We start from the raw sequence: 16430 nt of genomic DNA, 5'->3' as shown, positions 1-16430 counted from the left end.
AACAGTCACATCTGGCGGAATATTGAATCGTCTACGAAACAACTGCTTTGATACTGGAGGGGGGGAAAGAGCCTTTTGAAATTGCCCATGATCGATGGTTATTCTGACGGGACAAACAAAGTAAATTCTTCTCCCCTTTGTCGTCCTTTTCCCTTTCTCACTCTCCAAAGAGGCACTGAGCTGGCTCGGCAGAATTCCCGCCTACCTCAGACCGTCAAACTCTCATATAGTCCAGTGCACGCCATGCTAAGATCTCCTAGCTTCCTGTCCCGATTCGTCCCTAATTGTGCCCATCAGTGCCTCAGCCAACACCTAATCAGCCGAAGCTCTAGCCAGAGCTTGGTGCAAGTGCGGTGGGAACCGGTACTTGAGCTGACTGGTGTACGTCGTCAAGTCCATGCTGATCTGCTTGAGATTGTCCACCATGATGCGCCGCGTGCCCTCGTTACCGCTGTACTGTCCGCTCAACAGCCTCTCCCTCTGGTTCATGCAGCACGTGATTGTCCACATCAGCAGGTTGGGTATGTTGATGGCCACTGGCTGAGATAGCCCGGCGAATTTGGACGCGTATTGGCGGATTATGCTGGGGTCACCACGTGCATCCAATGGCAGAATCTGAAGTGCTTGGATTTTCTGAAAATTCATAGTTAGTCTTACTGCGGCCAGGGTGGTTCTCGAGAAGGGCAGAGGTAGATCGGTGTCAACTTACGTCCAAGCTTTCTGGCCACTGGTTAGCCTCAACCATGCCCTTGATCTCGCTCATCTGTAACAAAAGGTGGCATGCGCTGCGGTTCTGATCCTGGATCTTGGTGTAGAACATGGCGTCCTTCTCGTACATGGACATCATTGTCCTGGCGAGGTCTATCGGGTCATCAATGGCAGCGAGACTAAGACTGCTGCCTGTCTGTACATCGTCCTTACCGGCGGCTCGGGGTTTGACTGGTTGCAGACGCATCGGGTCTTCTCCTATGTCGAGCGAGATCGCTTCACTAAGCGCGCGGCTGACAATGGTGACGACGCTGTCGTAGTCGCCTGCGAGGTGATAGAGGAGAACCGCATCCGTCGTGCGTCCGTTCTCATCTGCGTATCTAGCAGCTTGGAGTGTCACAGCCTTGATAAAGTCGTCTTCTTCCCTCAGACCGATCAGAGGGCCACGCTCTTCGACCAATCCAGTGATACGGTGACCATCAGGGCGGATATCACCAATCAACTTGCTGAACTCCCGTGTCTCGAGGACAAGCTCACGTAGTGCCAAGTGACAAAGCTCGACTTGCGATCTTCCAGCCTCGCCTTCCAAGTCGGCGTTGAGACAGATCAAGGTAAAGTAATCAACGGCTGAAGCCACATCCGCTGCCCGGAAGTCCCTTGTGTAATATCCGAGCATTCTTCCAAAGCTGATCTGGGGTTGCGATCTCGTGTTGTAGGTGAGAAGCTCGTTGGCGTTGCCCCACGAGTCGGAAGGACGTAGGAGACCGTAGAACTCGAGACCAATCGCAAAGTGAATAGCATCAACGTAAGAAAAGGGGTATAGGTATGCAATAGCTTGCTCGAACATGCCCGCCAGAATCTGAAGGAAGAACGACATGCCAAACTGTCCGTTGGAGTCATCGGCTGGTGACTTGGGGAAGTGCCTGAGGACAATCTCCCGAATGGTCTCCTGCAGATTGGCCAGTGTGTATGATTCGCCAGCCATCTCGGTCAGTTTGTCATTCTCTCTAGCGAGGTTGAACTGAAGCCAGATCCAATCGTAGATGTCCGTGTTTAGTCCCTCAAGGTTGCGATTTGCAACCTCACAGCGCCCAACAATCTTATAACAAGCCATTCTGAATGGGTCGATGCTGTTTTCGGGGGCATTTCGAACACGTTGCGTGTATTCGTTGTTGCAGCGCTCCTGTAATTGTCTTCGAAGACGGCGGTCTTCGCTTGATGCATACTCCAGCAAGTATGAGGAAAAGGTTCTGTCAATGCTGCGGAACGTGGTAGCATGCTCCTTAACATACTCCGCGGCCTCTGTAACGTGACCAGAACGCAAGAGATAGTACACCAGTGCCCAGACGTACTCCTTGTTGACCTCTTGAAGCTGCGTATTGTCGGGCACAAGGTCCTTTCGGTTCTGCCGCAGTCGCACATATGCTTTGATCTTGCTCACAACATCCGGACGACCACCAAGGTTGGCCTCTCGGGGGTATTTGGTGATCAGAGCCTCGACCTCGTCAAAGAACTTCTTCTCCAAGAACTCATTCGAGCCCTTCAAAACTCTCTTGCGCCATTGGATGGAGCTGGGCGAGTTACTTTGCAAATCTAGATACATCTTCTGGAACTGTCGTTCTCTGGCTGTGGAGTTCTCGGCAAAAGATTCGGCATCTGGGTCTTCCCCTGTCATGCACATGACGGCATGATAGGCATCTACCAAATTCTGGGCATGCCGATCACCTGAAGCACTCTCAACCTGGCTCAGCTCGTGGAGAATTGAGAACGGCCTTTGCTGCAAACGAGCATTGTTGAGTTCCCTGATGCGCTCTGCGAGTTTGCCCTGCTTCTCCCGGAGAAAGCGGTCATCAATCGAGCCGCTTCCACTGATGGCATTTGTCTTGGAGCTCTGGTTCTCCACGTCGGTAAATTCGGCCTGGTGAGGACCAATTTTGCTAGGTGTGCCAATGACAGACTTTTGAAGATTTGATCGACCAAACACACTGTTCTTCTCGCCACCGACCGTCGACTTGCCGGCTTTGCCTCTGCGGGATCGACCAAATCCACCGAGAGACTCTCTCGGTGCGCCGGGGGCATCTGTCGGGCTGTCACGGGGCTTGATGCCAAAATGCTCGTAGATTCGTTTCCGCTGTGCTTCCCATTCTTCTGTGACATTGTCCTCGAGAAAGTTGTCAAAGTCCCGAACGGAACGCTCTAGACCGTCAGCAATCATGCTAAGGGTAGTCTTTTGTTGAAGGTTGGCAAGGTATGTGTCGACGTCGATCTCAGCAGGGCCTGTGATGGGCCGCTCGACACGGCCGGCTTGGATATCAAAGTAGTTGAGGTCTCGAACGGCGGCTCCCGGGTCCATGCCAGAGGCCGCGAGGGTGTATTGAGCCCTGGCGCTCTGCAGAGGGTCGGTGCTTCGTGGGCCAAGCTTTCTAAGCTTTTGTCGCAGGTCGCCCAGACCCAGCTGGAGAGTAGGGAGATCGTCGTTTGGAGCCTCGCCTTCGGCACGCTTCTTGCTCTTTGACAGCAGACTATCAAAATAGCCCATTGGAGCGGCTTGCGATTGGGCATTGGGGTTCTGTGAGGCTCCGAGACCGAGCAGGCTCTGTCCTGCTTGGTTGTTGTTGGAAAGACCGGCAAGGCCAAGAGCACCAGTACTAGGCGCCTGGTTTGATGCCGGAGCTGCGCCAAAGAGTCCACCTCCGAGTCCGCCACCGGTATTTGATTGAGGCTGAGCTGTACTGTTACCAAAGAGGCCACCACCAGAGGCGGGCTTGTTCTGAGTGTTTAGACCACCGAATAGTCCACCTCCAGTGGAAGGTTGAGCAGCAGGGGTGGCACCACCGAAAAGTCCACCCGTGGTGCCCGTGTTTCCAGTCGTGTTCGAAGTCGCATTAGGATTCGCGGCCCCAAACAAACCGCCAGTGCCTGCCGTGTTCGTCTGAGTGTTGGTGGCGCCGCCAAAAAGGCCACCCGAAGCGGGCTGGGTCGTGGATGCAGCAGGAGTCGTTGATGCAGCAGCTCCACCAAAGAGACCGCCGGTAGCGGGTTTGTTCTGGCCCCCCAGGCCCGAGAAGAGCGAGGTCGATGCTGGGGCAGCCGCCGTGTTTGTGTTTGGAGTGCCGAAAAGTCCACCGCCCGAGCTGGGCGCGCCAGCAGCCGGCGTGCCAAAGAGACTCATGATGGATCGAGTAGAGCACTGCGAGCCGTAATGCACATCGATTGGAGGAAAGGAGGTGATTCGGACAGGAAAGTATTAGCAGCGTGGTGGTGAAGTGCTCCTCACTCACCCTTGGGTTGCTGTAAAAGAAGCTCTAAAATTCACACGAGGCTGAGAAAACAAATCAACAAGGCGGGAATCCAGAAGCTAAGCTAGGCTTGCTAGGCTGTTGGTTGCTAGGCTCTAACGGGTGCTTGCACTGCAGGCAGTCAGTGGAGCAGACAGAACCTTGACCGACCCACCAAGAAAACGCGGTTCCGCCAAGATTTTAATGGGGACTGTCTCGCTAGAGCTCGGGCTTTATTATTTGAAAGCTTTAGTATTTAATTCATATTGCCTGTCAATAGATGCCTCAGGTACATCAAGGTACGTTACCATTTCCTGTGCCTTGAGGACAAAATCTCCAGCCCTCGAGGCCTTCACTAATTGCAGTAGCATCTCAATCGTGCATTCAAGGCTAGACACGGAAAAAAAAAAAAAAAAAAAAAACACTTCTCATCACTGTTTGTTCTTGACACTTCCTGAATGTAAGGTTGTACGCACTCATTGGGGTAAATAAACGCTCTAGCTCCCTCCCTCCCTTTCTCTTCTATCGATTGAGGTTCACGCAAAATGGTCGAATCAAGGTCTTGTCTAATTACATCCGCACCTTTACTGCTTCCCAGGACAACATCATCGAACCAGCCTGTCTAGTTCAGTACTTTTACTTTCCAAAAGCCTTTGCCCAAGAAGAAGTTGCTTCATCAACTTTCCTGCGATACTCTTGTTGCGTACGGCACTGCTCCAGGAAAACCTCGTACTTGGCGTGAAGCAGCTTCTTCTCTCCCTCGTCGGTGCCGGGCTTGACCAGTCGGCCCGGCTTGCTCATGCGGTCCATGATGGTCCAGAGATTCTCCGTCTTGCCGTCGGCATCGGCACTGGCGGCTTTGGCTCCCAGCATGGCCGCACCGTGCACCACGGCGGCGTGGACGTACCGCGGAATCAGCACCGGCATGTCACAGGCTGTGGCCATGAGATCCATGAGCAAGGGGTTCTGGCACTGGGAGCCAGACATGAAGATGGTGCTGATGCTGTGGCCAGACTCGTTCATGGCCTCGATGATCTGTCTGGTCTGCAGTGCAATGAACTCCATGGTTGCATAGTAGTAGAGAGCAAGGCCGTCGAGACTTGCGTCTGAACTCAGCCCAATCACTGCGCCTTTCATGTTGGCATCAGCCACCGGCGAACGGTTGCCCCAGAGATCTCCATAGAAGAAGAAGTGTCGTCCCAGGTAGGATATCGTAGGAGCGCCCTGCTTCTCGGCCAACTCGGCCAAGTGAGTGTTTAGGTACTCGTAAATGTTCGTCTGCATTGCCTCGGCCATGGTTTTGGCACTGGAATACGCCGGGTGTGTCTCGATGACGTGCCTCAAGAGCTCGCCCGTGGCAGACTGTCCACCTTCGGCCATCCAGTAGTCGGGAAGAAGCACATCTCGGTAGGGTCCCCATACGCCATTGACAAAGACGGGCTTCTCAGACATGGCGAGATGGCAAGTCGATGTGCCGGCCACAGCGGCAAGTCGTGTGAAGGCTTGGGAAATGTCGTTTGCCGGGTGTGTCTCGTCTGATTGACCGTACTCAGTGTCGACCTTAGCGCCTACCGTTCCAATCCATCCAGCGTAAGCATCGATGACGCCGCTGCCGACGGCAATACCGACAGGCAGCCCCAGCTCTCGGCTTGCTTTGTCGGACAGAGTACCCACTAGCTCACCAGCACTGGCGTACTTGCCATTCTGTATATTTGCCATCATGTGTTAGCGAACTCATTCCAGAATGGAGGAGATGAGAACAAAAGAGATAGAAGGAGTATAATGAAATGGGCTCACCACCCCGTCGACGCCTCCCATGCGCTTAAAGTCATCCTTCACCAGGTCGCCGAGACCAATTGTCTCGTAAAAGTCTTCTTGCCAGCCCTTGACACTGCCGTCAACGCCGACGGGAACAAAGCCTTGCTTGCAGACGGTGCTGCAGTAGCTTCTGGTGTCATTGCCAGTGGCCATGTGCGTGAGTGCATCCGCCAGGTCATAGAACTTGCACTGGTCAAACAGTTCCGGAGGCATGTTGTTCTTGAGCCAGAGGACCTTTGGAATCTCCATCTCAATGCTCATTGTGCCGCCGACGTATCGGAGCAGGTTGTGATTGGTGGCATTGATCTTCTCCGTCTCCTCGACCGGGCGGTGGTCAAGCCAGAGAATGACATTGCGAGCATTGCCATCGTCCTCAAAGTTTGGACCGGTGACTGTGATGGGCTCGTCGGTGACATTGGAGAAAACAGCCAGTGAGCATGTGGCGTCGAAACCAATGCCCTTGATGGTGTTCGGATCAGTGTTGGACTGGTGAACAACCTTGTGAACACAGGTGCATATACATGACCAGATGTCCGATGTTGATTGTTCCTATCATTGTAAGATTAGCTTTGCGATGTGAAAGATCAACAAACCAGGTTGGGGTAGTATACTTACATAGTATCCGGTCTGAGGCTGCCACAGCTTAATCGGCTCTGAAGCAAGAGACTTGATGTCTCCGCTAGAATCGATTAGACAGGCGCGGGCAGAACCAGTGCCGACATCAATACCGATGTAATGAGTCTGTAGGATCTTGTCAATTGCCATGTCGCCGCTTGCTAGTAATAAACAGTGGTTTTGTTGAAAAGTGAGAACTAGTAGCTGGGTGGGAAGGAAGGAAAGAAAATTGAAAAGACACAAATTATTTGACGGGAGTAATTGAGCGGCCCGTAAAGCAGCATGTCAGGAACAAAGGAATTGGGAAAGAGCTGCAGTATGTACCTCAGTCTCAATGTGAATATGATTTCGTGTACTAGATGAGCAAAAAAGCAAACGCTCTTGGTCAGCACAAGGATTCCGATACCGCTGTAAGTATAGTGCCAGATGAGAAGCTTCGAGACTGCTTGAGATCGATCGAGACTCAAATTGGAGGGGGCGGATGAGTGATTACATACTCCATGCTTGCAGACAGACTCTCCTGAAAGTCGTTACACACGAATAGGCGATGTCGTAGGTAGGTAGGTAGGTAGGTAGGCAGGCAGGCCAGATAGGACCTCAACGGTTGAGGCTGGCTCGGAATGGACGGGTGACGGGGCGATGAGTGGACTGACTACCCGGCTACTGCTGTTTGTCTCGAAACGTCGTGTAAGACGTAGAGGAGGGGCGGGAGCAAGGTGAGAGAGGTCACGAGAAATATCGACAGGGCCAAGAAGTCACAGATGCAAAGCGAATAAGTAAGAAGGTCTCGAAGTAGCTGTGGCGTTCTTCTCTCCTCTTCTTCCGCTCCTTCTCTTTCTTTCTACCACAAGATTCTGGACTCACGAAGTTACCCCGACTATGCAGCGGAAGGGGGTCCAAAGGGGCATCCGGGGACGAAGTGGCATGTCGTCACTAGGGGTCGCTTACAACCCCACCATAGGCCCTGGGGCACAGCTATAGTGGAGAAGATGAGGTGGAGTTTGGGGAAATACAGGGACCTGATTCCCTATCGGACCAGTGCAGTCTGTCAATCATGCTGAGTATAAACTTTTTCTTTTCTTTCTTCGCTTGCCCTCTTTCTGTCTGTTGCTAGCTGCTTAGAGGGATCTGCCCATAATTGCCCATCGTGGCCCTTGAGCAAGCCACCCGATCACGGGCCTGTCGCCACGACCATAGAAGACGTGTTTCCTGGCAGAGGAGAAAATTGCCACATGCAGATCAGATCGTATCATTTCGTAGAACAAGCCCTTAGTTGCGCGGATCGACACCTTGGAAGCTTATTGCGTCCATTCAAACCTGGCCAGAAGGCTCACCGACACGGCCTGATACCTGCGGGCTTCTGGGCACAGGTGTGCCACCCCATCCTGCGTCTTGCTGCTTGGGAAGGTAGGTTGTGGGCTTCATAGTTTGTTAAATCTGGACTTGTCTGGCTATGTGGCTGCAAGGCCAAGTGTGGTGCTTCCCGTTCCTACTTATCGGGTGCCCGCCAGACATCTAGACTCTGCTAAGCTGCTGGCAATAGTCAGGGCCCAAGTCTATAGGCCAATTGTCAAATCAAGTCTCCATCTTGGAAATCCACTACTACGTCCTCTCCGGTTTCCCCGGACCAACTATTAATCGCTAGTAATAGCCTACCGAGCTTGTTTACATACCAATGCCCTCGATACGGACTGTGCAGCAGAAACCGTTGGCTATACTTTGCAGCCATCATATCGCGTATTCTCGTCACTCATAAGTCGTTTGCGTAAACCCGCTCTTTACTCGGACAAGGCGCGCTCTCTGTCCTCTACTAGTATGACGACCGTTAAAGTTGCTGCATAAGCTTCCCGAATAGCACATGCCACGCTATTAATAGTCAGCATGATGGGTATACTTCATCTAGGGAGGTAACTGCTGGCGTAAACTTACCAAGTCTTTCTGATATCCGCCACCACTGCACTGAGACCCCAATGCGAACACCAGGCTCGTGCTAGCACTTCGTTGTCTGGGGCGCCAAATGCCTCAACCACGAGGACCCTCTCGGCATCGTCATCGTCCATCATGGGCTTCGCCGCCTTGCTGCCGCCGACTGGAGTTGAGTTGAAACTTCTCTCAATGAAAGCATTGGGGTTGCCCCAATCCCGCATGTTGACTATTTCGTCAGCTTTGATGATGGTGTATACATAGTCGAAAAACAGAGGGTGGGGCCCTGACGAACACGGCCAGGCGTTGATGAAGGAGACGTCATGTGTGAGTCGCAACGGCCACGATACTCCGTCAATGGCAAATTGGATCGAAGCATCAAACCATCGAGGTCCGTGATCCTGGCGGCTGGGCAGAAAACTCGTTAGGCTGAGTAACTCTATACGGACCGCATCCGCATAGTCATCAACGTCTGGCGTGACTAGCTTGTATTCGCTGACTGGAAATACTTCTGCGGGAGGGCCTAGAGGATCGGACCTCTCACTCATTGAAGTCACATCCTCTGGAGTGATTCGTTGTCTGGGTTTTCTGCAGCGGATGCGGGCGATTTCGGATGATTCTAGTGTTGTTGGTCGAGCAGGGCCAATCCATCCGCCTACCTCGAGACATGTCGGAGCCAGTACCTTTCCGACAATACACGAAGCGGACCAATAGGTGTAGCTCTTTCGATATTGAAACCCACATTGTGGATGTAGGTGTGTGAGTAGAGCTAGATCATCCGTGGCCTCGTCCGGATCGATGTCAACGAGAGTGTTCATCAGCAGGAATGGGAACGTGGGCTATTGGATGGTCAGTTGGCTCGTTATACAGTCAAGAAGTGCATCTACTTACTCCAGGAAGAACAAGACCACTAAAGAAGGCCATGGTATGTGAACTGAGGCCTAGCAGGTTTCCCTCGATTTCGTTTTGCTTCAATGCATCTAATGTCTCATCCAGGTTCGGCCACTTCATCATTTGAGCAAAACGCTTCAGCATCTTGGCCTGGCGTTTCCGTAATTTGAAGCGCAGGCGCACTTTCTCGGCTGTCTCACCGAACTCTGCAACGCGGACATAATCCCTCCATCGCCTGGCCAAGGCTAGATTCCACTGGATCTTTGGGGGTATCTGAGCTAAAAGCTTCTCCTTAGACACATCGTTGTGGATTCCTGCGCATATTCGAAGATCTAGCTCGAGACTGAGCAGAAGTTGGTGGAAGAACCTGAGGTATAGCTCATGGTTTTCTGGCCGTGTGTCGTAGATGAACCTTGTGACAACTTGGTTCTTTGGGATGGTGAAGTCTATCCAATCAGGGCTCGATAGGACCATGATCAGATCCGTGATCTGCTTGTCCATGGACTTGTGGGGATTCAGGACCTTGTCGGGGTCTTTGAGGAATCGTTTGTACAGATTCCGGTACATCAAATCTGCATTGTCATACTCTAATCCATCCTCCAGCTCCAGCAGTCGCTCAAAGATCTCGACCAGGCCCACTTCACGCGGCTTGATACCAGGGTCACGGAGTTCGATGGCCGGTGGTATGATGCTGGCCAGGCTGGCCCAGTGGTTCAAGGTGATGGTACCGGGACGGGTGCCATATCCAAAGGCCAGACTGGGTTGCTCCAGCGTCTCCCATGGACGAACAGGGTTGCTGTTGCCCAGGATCCGGAGGGTCGTCAGCTGGACCATGGAGTCGTGTTGGTCAGCAGCATCTGTTTCGCCGCCGTGATTGCCAGCTGTAGTTGTGTAGAGTGCGTAGTACTGATCCGAGCGATGTGGGACTGGCCGCTTATGGCCCTTGTGCGCCGGAACACCTCGTGATATGAGCTCCATTGCCCGTCCGAGCGGGAGCTCTTCCTCGCTAGACATGCCCGAAGGCGGCCACTCGGACAAGGGTGAGTCGTTGTAGCCGTGACCGTTGGGCTCTGCTCGACTTTTGCCCTTGGTGTCGTGAGGGGTGCGGCGGGGCCGACGCCGTGTATTCCCGCCACCCAAGGGTTTCCGTCCATAAGAAACATCACCATCACTGGCCCTTCTACCGTGCTCTTTGGACTGTGTGGCAGGTTAGAAAAATCGCTAGTTGGACTGGTCGTGCTCATGTGCATGATTTGTGTGTGGGTGCATACCAGTCTGCCTGCTTGGGCAGTGCTCTTTGTGCGAAAAAGCCCACTCCAAAAGCCCTTCTTTGGTTCCGCCATGGCGACTTGGATAAGGTGGATATCCGGGCATCAAGCTGAATGTGCGTGTTTTGTGGCAAGCAAGCGGCCAGGTGCGTATGTTGTCTATCTTTGGTCGGTCTTTGTCTTTAGCTTTGGAAGCGAGGCTGTGTTGGACACGCGTCAAATTGGTTTTGGAGGTTGTAGTGGTGGTGGTGGTGGCGGCGGCGGCGGCGGCGGCGCTGCTGGGTTACCTAAATGTACCTGCCATTCAGACAACTCTTTTTTTCTTTCTTCCTGGGTTGGAGCGAAGCGCTTTCCCGCACAGAGTTTCATTTGGATTCTCCGCGTGATTGCATTGCCCTTTTTACATCTCCTTCTCAGATTTGCGAGATGCACCGATTTATACCCTGTGCGCTAAGAGATATTCGGGATGGGCTCTCCGTCTGTCTGCCTACTAGGTAAGGTACACATACAGCTACTAAGGACCACTACCACCTACTCAGAAGTGGGAACGCGTTCGAAACAGGGAGTTGCATTTGATGACCTGCAGTGTTCCAGAACCTAACAGAACAGAAAGAAAAACAGTTTGGGTCGATTGACACTCTTTGGGGGGTCCGGCCACCCCAATTTGTTGAGACAATCTTGATGTGGTCGCTAAGCAGGGCTGCCTCAGGTCAGACCGGTAGAAAGGTATGAGTGGGCGAGACATTCGATTTCTGGCAGACTGCCACGTTTGATGTCCGTTGTTCTGCGTCTGCATCTGGGCGATCCAATAACGGTGGGCAGAAGATTATACTAGCTATAGGCAGCCGGCATTAGGGCCATTTAGTGAGGGGCACGCTATGATTGTACTACATACAGTAGTAGGTATGTACCGAATACCGTAGTAATGTATGCACATCATCAAACAAATAACATTGAACCTGTCCAGGCTGATTTTGCGTCTTGTTAACAAGTCAGATTACTGTCTCAATAACATGCATCATTGTCTTATGAAACTTAAATACAAAGGACGCGTGCAATTAATGAGTACGCTGCTGGTCCCTTCCAAGACACACTCAGCAGCCATACATGCTATCTATCTATTCCGTACAAAGAGAGGTATGATCCATGGAAGCTGCCCAAGCTTGGCACGCTAATGTCAACCTCTCTGCAAAACCTTGAGATCCATACTGTGGCCTATGAAAACAGTTCCTTTGCATAGGAACAAGGGGTATCTTGGCTTTTCATAATACAAAGGGAAAAATGGAAAGAGGAAGGAGAAACAAGAAGTCAAACTGCAGCTGAATGCTATGCAAAGAAGGATGACACTTGGGCTCCTTGGCTCATGTGTACATCGGTTTCCAAGAGCTTCGTAACATCAAGCTTCATCGTCATCAGCCATCACCGGACCGTACGAGAACACCTTCATGGTCGAACCGGCGCCGACAAACAAGCTCGAGTGAGCGTCATTGTTCATCTTTGCAAACTGCAAAGTTTTGATCGGGCCTCTCGACTCCACATCGGCCTTGACCATGTCGATGGCTGGCGACTCCAACTGATTGCCCGACTGGAGAGAGTGGAGGGCAACCCTGCCATCATCATGAGCGGTGGCCACGATTCCAGCTTCGATATCAACATCAAAACCAATCTTGATGTGAGCGTTATTCTTGTACTCGGGGAAATCGACAAGACTGAGAGCTGGCTCTTGTTTGCTGTGTAGGCTTTTCCACTTGTCGGGTCCATCGCTAGTGGTACGGTGTTCTCTGTCGACCATACGCAGGTCATAGATGCACATCTTGTTCCGCGTGCCGCTGACGAGAACGTGGTGTTGGTTGAGCGACTTGATGTGCGTAATGCTGGTTCCGTGCTGGAATGACTGCCAATGATCATCACGTACGCGAGCGTCCGTGACAAGGCAGCGGCCAGGTCGACCTCCTCCAAGAATGATCATGTCGTGCCCGCGAAGAAAGTCGACAGTAAATATGTCTCGACATGACTGCGGGGGAAACGAGGTCGGCCTGAGAGGGCTGGGTGCAGCCCAGTGCAGACCTTGATTGGGATTCGCTAATGTTGTCATTGGATACGCCATAGAATCTGCGGACAAACTCGTAATCAAACTTTCATCATATCGTAGGATTCCCCTGTTAGAACCAATGGCACAAATAACACGAGTCTGGATGTCGGGGATTGCAAGAGCATGGATCTCATAATAATCGTCGGTCGGTTGTTGTATGTCGAGTCCAAAGGGATGATGGTAAGCACTCATTTCTGGAGAAGCCGGTATGCTGATCGGCGTGCCGACATTGCTCACTAACACCGCATGAGCTATGTTAAAATCATAGATATTGCCAAGACACTTACCTTGTCCAAGTCGCACAAACGGTCTTTTGCAATCCTTCCAAAGCTTGTGCATTGTAACAACCCTGTGAACGCGTAGCGGAATAAAAGGCTCGGGTCTTGACGATGCAGTGATGATGAAATTCCGATGGTGGTCAAACTTGATGGCCGATACCTGCTCGTGCTCACCTTCGTGGTAAGGGGCAGCGCGATTGCCGGGGACAGAATAGCCACCGTCCACTATGAGGCGGCGGTGGACTCTGTTCATACATTAGTTATGGCACTGGGAGACAGGCGTTGAGAGTTGTAGACATACTGGCCCTTACCGTCCCTGGGAATGTAACTGGACGCAATCGAGTTTCCATCAGGAGCTATCATTAGGAGAGTGATACAGTTAGCGCCATGAAAAGGCAGGAGATGGAGGCAGAAGAAACCCCTCAGTGGGCACATAGCAGACTTACAAATGTAGGCAAAACCAAGGTCAGTAAACTTGTCCTTTCCAATCACAGACATGCAGCTCATATTCTGGGAAGCACCCCAGCGGGCGTCATTGAAGAGAATGCTACCTCGATGGACCAGATTGGCGGCGATAGCAGTTGGTCCCATGTCTTGTTGAACGCTGCCGTGAATCTCGCGTGAAAGATCGCCGCCATGTAGAGGGCGCATCAAAGCCGGTGAGCGCTTGACCCGGTTCTTATTCAGCTTCATGCGCTCAGCTGCCCGCTGCATCTTGTCGTCCTCCAGCTTGCGCTTCTTAACGGCATCGCTGGACCAGGCTGACTGGGCGGGTGCAGTCGGGTGATTCACAACCTTGAAGTAGCGATTTCTGGTGGCATCTGCAGTTTTGTTAATCATGATTGAGTTGGACCTGGAGAGGGATTTGCTTACCATAGTAGTAGCCAGGGATCTGGGGCATGAAATGAGACATGATGGCCTGAAAGCAATCGAGGCCCGTTGCTCGACTTGGGTTCCTGCTATCAAGCTCGCAATGATGACAAACGGCGACAGCCAAACTATGTCGATGAAGAGTGCAACTGGTGCAATATCCGGAACAACAGCTTCATCGGCGGCTTCGACTTTAAGAATGGGGGGAAGAACAAAAAGACAAGAAGAAGGCACAGAATGTAATTGTAGTGGGCTGATGGCAAGGAGAAAAAAAAAAGAATGACAGCAAAATTTGCCAAAAGCCTGCTTGCTGTTTGGCAAAGCAGAGTTTGCCCCTTGACAATTATTCTGTTAGCAGGATGTTTTTTTTTTCCCCCAATGCCTGGCCTATTCGATTCTTCTCATATGCAAACGCGTTTTCACTTACCAGTTGCTTTAGTGGACAATCTCTGTCGTTGTGAGGCTCGAGTGGAGCCTTGCTTGCTACTGCCAGTCCCTTTAGAAGGAAAATTGGTGTGGTGCTTGGTTGCAGCTTGGTGAGAGTGCTGAAAGAAGTGGGCGTACTATTACTACTTGCAGCTTTGGCGCTAAACGTCTGGAATGGTAACTCGACTGGGTGGCACGTGCTCAAGCTCTAGCTAGGTAAGTAGGTAGTGGGTATCAATTGTAGCTTAAAGAGGATCTTGTGCTGTTCTTGAATCCGGCAATCGCGGAAACGAAACATCAAAGTCCTATTAGGTTATACAAATGCAATATAACTCAATATATTACAACGAGCTTTATATGGGCTTACGATAACTTGTGAGACATCCAAAATGAGACTAATCAAAACGAAGAGACTCTGTCTATTAACATGGATGAGTAAACCTACAATGGTGGGATAACCAACAGCAGAAAATACTATGGATATTGTTCATGCGAGAGCAATCTGTACTGTGGCTCACAAGTCACTATAGTCTTGAATGATGAACCAGTAGACTACCGGTGAAAAGGACTCAAAGACGCCATGAAGAGTGAGTTCTGTGTAGAATGAGCGGGCCACTGCCGTCCAAGCTGGAGAAGGTCTTCTGAATATACGGTGCTCGAGTATAAACACATTATACCGAATCTAGTCGTTTCATGCGCAGGCAGGGTTGACCAAAATCATCGAATGACAAGCAAATAATCACATATTTTAGACCATAATGCCTCGGTGGAAGTAAATGAGGTCTTTATAGCCTCTTCCTCTCTCAAGAGAGGCATTATCTGGAAACGTCCACGAGACATAATTGCTGTAGTCTATCCACCTAGCAATCCACGAACGGTCCGATTCCAGGGCCAGCTCGGGCTGCTCCAGGCCTCTCACTCGCCTCACGTTCCCACTTATAGCGCCTTGCTTTTGAGTCTTTACTCACCTAGGCCATGATTTACCGTCAAAACCACCCCGCAAACCTCCAAATTCCCTCCACGATCTCCCATAACCAGTGGCCAGGATAAGCCACCAACAAGAGTTCTTGATGGGCTTGGGCTGGGCTGGCACACGACTCGTGCAAGGCATTTATTAATGTAAACTCAATTATGGACACTCAAGCAGACAGAGAGAGAAAAAAAAAAATCACCTTAAGTGACCCCGCCGACTGGGCTCCGAAGCTACCCCTCACTGCATTTTTGTTTGGTGGCCCGCTGTCCTATGTCATACCTTTTGATACTACTATGTTCGAAATTTTTCTTGACTCTTAAGAGCCATTGTGCCACACACCACATTGCCCAGCTCTATCCTGTATACTGTTTCTTTTTACGATAGCTCTCTCTTTGCTTATCCCTGTCTACTACCAATCATCGGTCTCTCTCTCTCTCTCTCTCGCATACACACACACACACAGCCTATTAGAGCCAAATCTTCCACGACTCGCCCACCATGGTCTACACACTCACCGTCCACATGTACGCCAAAGACGATGCCGACTGCATCGAGAGGCTCAAGCTCAAGCTGATCGAAGCTGCTCGCATCTACCGCAACGACAAGGAGACTGTCGACTGGTTCGTCATGCAGGATGTTCACGACCCCCGGGCTTTTACCGTTGTCGAGAGATTCGAGCAGGAATCTGTATGTCTTTTCCCACCCCCTTGCTCGTTGCCATGAATCAGTCTTTTCCACAATGACCTCAAACTGACGTCGTACTTTCTCTTTTAGTCTCAGAAATACCACCTTGAGAACCCGTACTGGAAGACCTTCGATCCGTGAGTCATTCATACCAGTTTCTATCATGCCCTCCATCCCACAAGAAGTGCTGCTGACCGATTGGCCCATCCATAGTTACGTGATTCCCCTGCTGGCCAAGCCAATGGACCTGAGAAGACACGAGGAGCTGGATACCAGCAAGGATGTTGTCGTTCCCCAGTAGAGAGCAACAACACTCTAGAAAGAATAATATAAATCAGTTGCAAAGCAAGGCACAGCCAGTGGTAATACGCATTTAGTCCAAGTTTACAATAGTCTTTTGTGCTAGTGGTCTATAGGACAGTGTATTTAATGAGCAAAAAAAGAAATCGTTCAAGGCTACTGAATACATTTGGCATGAGAAGCATTCACATGGCAATAACAAGCAGTATAGTTTATCAATTTTACTTCTTTATTAGGATCGTCTAGAAATGGAAAGTGGATATAAGACTGTCAGAGCGCATTATCCACTTCTCGGCGATTGACCGA

General features: G+C 51.2%; 5 protein-coding genes across 5 annotated transcripts; 1 reads left to right on the top strand and 4 right to left on the bottom strand.

The window, feature by feature from the left end:
* Positions 1-312: 312 nt before the first annotated feature.
* Positions 313-3880, bottom strand: PFICI_11417 (uncharacterized protein; the record flags this gene model as incomplete). Its single annotated transcript, XM_007839998.1, has 2 exons — positions 313-633; positions 710-3880. The coding sequence occupies 2 exons, from the start codon at positions 3878-3880 to the stop codon at positions 313-315; spliced, it is 3492 nt and encodes a 1163-aa protein (XP_007838189.1).
* Positions 3881-4622: 742 nt separating this feature from the next.
* PFICI_11416 (sugar kinase) lies at positions 4623-6569 on the bottom strand (the record flags this gene model as incomplete). The annotated part of the gene is made up of 3 exons (XM_007839997.1): positions 4623-5690; positions 5784-6353; positions 6420-6569. The coding sequence occupies 3 exons, from the start codon at positions 6567-6569 to the stop codon at positions 4623-4625; spliced, it is 1788 nt and encodes a 595-aa protein (XP_007838188.1).
* A 1628-nt stretch (positions 6570-8197) lies between these two features.
* Positions 8198-10576, bottom strand: PFICI_11415 (uncharacterized protein; the record flags this gene model as incomplete). Its single annotated transcript, XM_007839996.1, has 4 exons — positions 8198-8285; positions 8349-9181; positions 9234-10430; positions 10505-10576. 4 exons carry the CDS (start codon positions 10574-10576, stop codon positions 8198-8200), a joined length of 2190 nt encoding a protein of 729 aa, XP_007838187.1.
* Positions 10577-11897: 1321 nt separating this feature from the next.
* PFICI_11414 (uncharacterized protein) lies at positions 11898-13784 on the bottom strand (the record flags this gene model as incomplete). Its single annotated transcript, XM_007839995.1, has 5 exons — positions 11898-12829; positions 12881-13116; positions 13173-13227; positions 13318-13692; positions 13745-13784. 5 exons carry the CDS (start codon positions 13782-13784, stop codon positions 11898-11900), a joined length of 1638 nt encoding a protein of 545 aa, XP_007838186.1.
* Positions 13785-15638: 1854 nt separating this feature from the next.
* On the top strand, positions 15639-16125 carry PFICI_11413 (uncharacterized protein; the record flags this gene model as incomplete). Its single annotated transcript, XM_007839994.1, has 3 exons — positions 15639-15827; positions 15915-15961; positions 16038-16125. The coding sequence occupies 3 exons, from the start codon at positions 15639-15641 to the stop codon at positions 16123-16125; spliced, it is 324 nt and encodes a 107-aa protein (XP_007838185.1).
* Between the last annotated feature and the right edge of the window lie 305 nt (positions 16126-16430).

The sequence above is a fragment of the Pestalotiopsis fici genome (assembly GCF_000516985.1).
Source record: "Pestalotiopsis fici W106-1 unplaced genomic scaffold PFICI_Scf_8, whole genome shotgun sequence".
Lineage (NCBI taxonomy): Eukaryota > Fungi > Ascomycota > Sordariomycetes > Amphisphaeriales > Sporocadaceae > Pestalotiopsis > Pestalotiopsis fici.
This window is presented reverse-complemented; position numbering and strand designations above follow the sequence as displayed.